The 3,628-nt window shown below is 34.0% G+C and overlaps 1 protein-coding gene across 1 annotated transcript; it reads right to left on the minus strand.

Annotated features, from left to right (window-relative positions):
• Position 1: 1 nt before the first annotated feature.
• On the minus strand, positions 2–3,625 carry LOC112084013 (extensin-2; the record flags this gene model as incomplete). Its single annotated transcript, XM_024152258.1, has 2 exons — positions 2–665; positions 3,555–3,625. Coding segments are annotated over 2 exons (735 nt in total), but the record flags the coding sequence as incomplete, so codon positions are not given.
• Positions 3,626–3,628: the final 3 nt, after the last annotated feature.

The raw sequence follows: 3,628 nt of genomic DNA on the forward strand, positions 1-3,628 counted from the left end.
TTTAAAACTTTTGGGGGAAAATGGAAGGTGAGTAGTATGGTGGTGGGGTTGAGCTGTAGACGTAAGGAGGTGGTGGAGATTTGTATTCAACCTTAGGGGAAGGTGAGTAGTATGGTGGTGGTGGAGAATTATAAACGTATGGAGGTGGTGGAGACTTGTATGCGGGCTTTGGAGAAGGTGAATAGTATGGTGGTGGTGGAGAACTGTAGACGTAAGGAGGTGGTGGAGACTTATAGTCTACCTTGGGAGAAGGTGAGTAGTATGGCGGTGGTGGTGGAGAATTGTAGACGTATGGGGGTGGTGGTGGGGAGCTGTAAACATAAGGGGGTGGTGGAGATTTGTAGTCCACCTTTGGAGAAGGTGAGTAGTATGGTGGTGGTGGTGGAGAGTTGTAGACGTAAGGAGGTGGTGGTGGGGAACTGTAGACATAAGGAGGTGGTGGAGATTTGTAGTCCACCTTTGGAGAAGGTGAATAGTACGGTGGTGGTGGAGAACTGTAAACGTATGGGGGTGGTGGAGACTTATAGTCTACCTTAGGAGATGGCGAATAATAAGGTGGAGGTGGTGGAGAACTGTATACATAAGGAGGTGGTGGAGACATGTAATCAACCTTTGGTGCAGGAGAGCTGTATACTGGTGGTGGTGGAGAGCTATACGTGTAGGGCTCATAAGAAGCAGCAACCATTGTTGCCATGATAACAAAACCAAGAGCATAAACGAGATGGGCTGAACGCCCCATCCCGGGAGAAGATGTCATTTGTATTTTGATTGCTGCTTCAACGCCTTAATGCGTTGGTTTTGTTCTTCTTCTTTTTTTGTTTTGTTTTCTGATTATACATTACTTGTGCATGCCTTTATATATAGCTTATGGTTTTACCATTTGTCTTCCCTTCTATTTGTTTTGCTTGCTTCTTTAATCGTGGAAGCTTGTATGTGCCAAACTACCGCAAAACGTGCAAGAACGTGCATCAAATGTCAACGACCAACTTTCTTTTTTTCTATTCTCAAGTTCGTGAAGAAAGATGCATATCATTGTTCAATTATTTTGTCAACGACCTAATTAATTTGTTTTCTTGTTCTTCTTTTGTTTTTTATTATTCTTTTTGGTGGGAGAGTACTAGTGGAAATTTTTTTACCTGTAACCAGTTTCAGATATTCGATGCTCCTATTTCTAAATTCCCAGTGGTTCTCTATGATTGAAACCAACTTACTAACGTTGTTCTCGATTACTTCTTTGATTGATACTAACATTGTCCGGTAACTTTTAGGATGAACAGATGAATGTTCTTGTAACTAGATTTCATTCATCATCGAGTTTATCATACTACATAAAGTTGCAGGCATTCGTTGACTGATAGATGCATAGCAGAACTATATAATTCACATGATTACCAATAATTTTAGAAAAGACATCTTCTCCGATAGAAAATACTCCGACGAAATTCTTGTCTTGAAAAGTCAGCGAAACTATGGCTTGTAAACGCCACACATAATAATTTGACTAGGATTTTTTTAATATATAGAATTTAACTACTATTGAATAATAACAAATACAGAATATGTAAATTTTTAAATAAAATCAAGGAATTTCGAATTCTGGCTATCTAAATATATCTTCTTTGAACGTTTCATTCATTTTTTTTTAAGCTTTTATAAATTATAAATGTCTCTGAATCATATTATTTGTCCTTATAGTTTTATTTTTGTATATGATATTATATCTTACAAAATAAAAACTATTATCTAGAACACATATTTAAAAGAGCAAAGGAGAGAGAGAAAAAAAAAATTATGGGTCTGATTGGTTGCATTTTACGGGCGGTTGGCATGGACGGTTGAAAAAATGTTACCAATCAGCAACGTCGGTTAGAGAAAGCGTTTAAAACCATGGTTGTAATCAGCGAAACGGACGGTTGAAAGAAGATTCGGGCGGTTGGAGGTCAATTTTCGGACGGTTCCAAACTGTGAAAAAATGGGCATTTGGAGCAAACGAGCGGTTGTAGCCTGAATTTTTTTTTAATAATAAAATTTATGGTTTGATATTAATTTTAATAATAAACTAATAAAATTATTTGTTTTTTATGTATATGTGTGTTGTTTTTTTTGTTATTTCATTCAATACAATTCACTCGATAAAACAAAAAAAAAAATTATGAAACAATAATTATGCATTTTATAATTATTAAAAAGACTTATCATCACTGATATTTTAAAAAAACCTAAAATTTGTTATGTTTAATTTTTTTAAAAAAATTAGTGCTTGTATTCATGTCCAAGGATAAAAGACAAAAAAAAACGGTTATGCATTTCAAATTTATCAAAAAACTTTATCATAATAGATTTTTTTTGTTTAAAAAATGAAAATCTAAATTGTTATATGCTTCTTCCCTGCAAAAAAAATAATAATAGCTTTGCATGTATTTTTGTTAGTTGACAAAAGAATCAGATAATTTTATATTTTTACACCATTCAACCGGTGTAATGCTATCAATCAAGCTAAATTTTCAACCGTTTTCTGTTATAAAACCATCTTTTCCAACCGCTATCTCTAATCGCCTTTTTCTAATTACCTCAGCTACAACCACTCAAAATTTTTTAACCGCTTTGTTTAGACGGAGTCACCAATCGGATCCTATATAATAAGGTGCTGTTGCCAAGAGGAAACGAACCCTAATATAAAACAAAACATCTATTTTCACAAACTTGCGCACTCGTATATTATTTTGGGTTTGTCCTACTTTCTTTTCTTATAGAGTAGAAAACACCATCATCCCATGAAGTTTCTCCACAACCACCATGTCCTTGTAGCTTATTTGTGGGAGTCATAAGGATCAAAGATTTTGAGCCTAGTGGAACAAATGAATCTCTAATAGCATGAATACACTTTTGCTCAATAGTTGATTACATGGTCAGTGTTTCTATGTCAAATCGCAGGTACAACTAATATTTAATAAATGCAATTTTGTAAAGGGCCAGATATACTTTAGTTGAAACATTTAGTTGTGGTTTTGCATGTTCTATAAGTTGAAGGTAGTCATGTCTATTTGCTTTTTTTTTTGTATTAAGTTTAGGTCTGTTTGCTTGTACGAGTTTTCAAACTTTTTTAATATATCAAGACCTTATTTTGCTAAAACAAAGATAGTATTCGATTATCTAAATTCTTATCTGTTAACTGAAAGTTGTAGAAAACACATAACTATTATAAAGATATCACGGTTAATTAACAAATTTGAAGTAGCTTTATTAATCTGTGAAATTATTATACGCAATACATATCTTATAATAATGGCAGAGGATATCATAGATATCCATGTTGAGAACACAAAATATAGAATTGCAACAGACTTACATAAATGGATTAAAGGCAACCCTTGCCCATATCAAAAAAGAAAAAACACATTAATTTAAATGATATTTCAATAGCCAAAGAATTCATCCAAACCTTGAATGATTAAAACGGACTAGGCACAAGAAGAATAAGAAAGATAGGACATCATATGAGAACTGGTATCTTATTTATGAGTTATATAAAATTTTTTTAATAGTATGAAGGTGGGGGAGGAGATTTGTATTCGGCCATTGGAGAAGGAGAGTATGATGGTGGTGGTGGAGAGGAGTAGACATATGA

Source organism: Eutrema salsugineum, unplaced genomic scaffold (genome assembly GCF_000478725.1).
Source record: "Eutrema salsugineum unplaced genomic scaffold, Eutsalg1_0 scaffold_5, whole genome shotgun sequence".
NCBI lineage: Eukaryota > Viridiplantae > Streptophyta > Magnoliopsida > Brassicales > Brassicaceae > Eutrema > Eutrema salsugineum.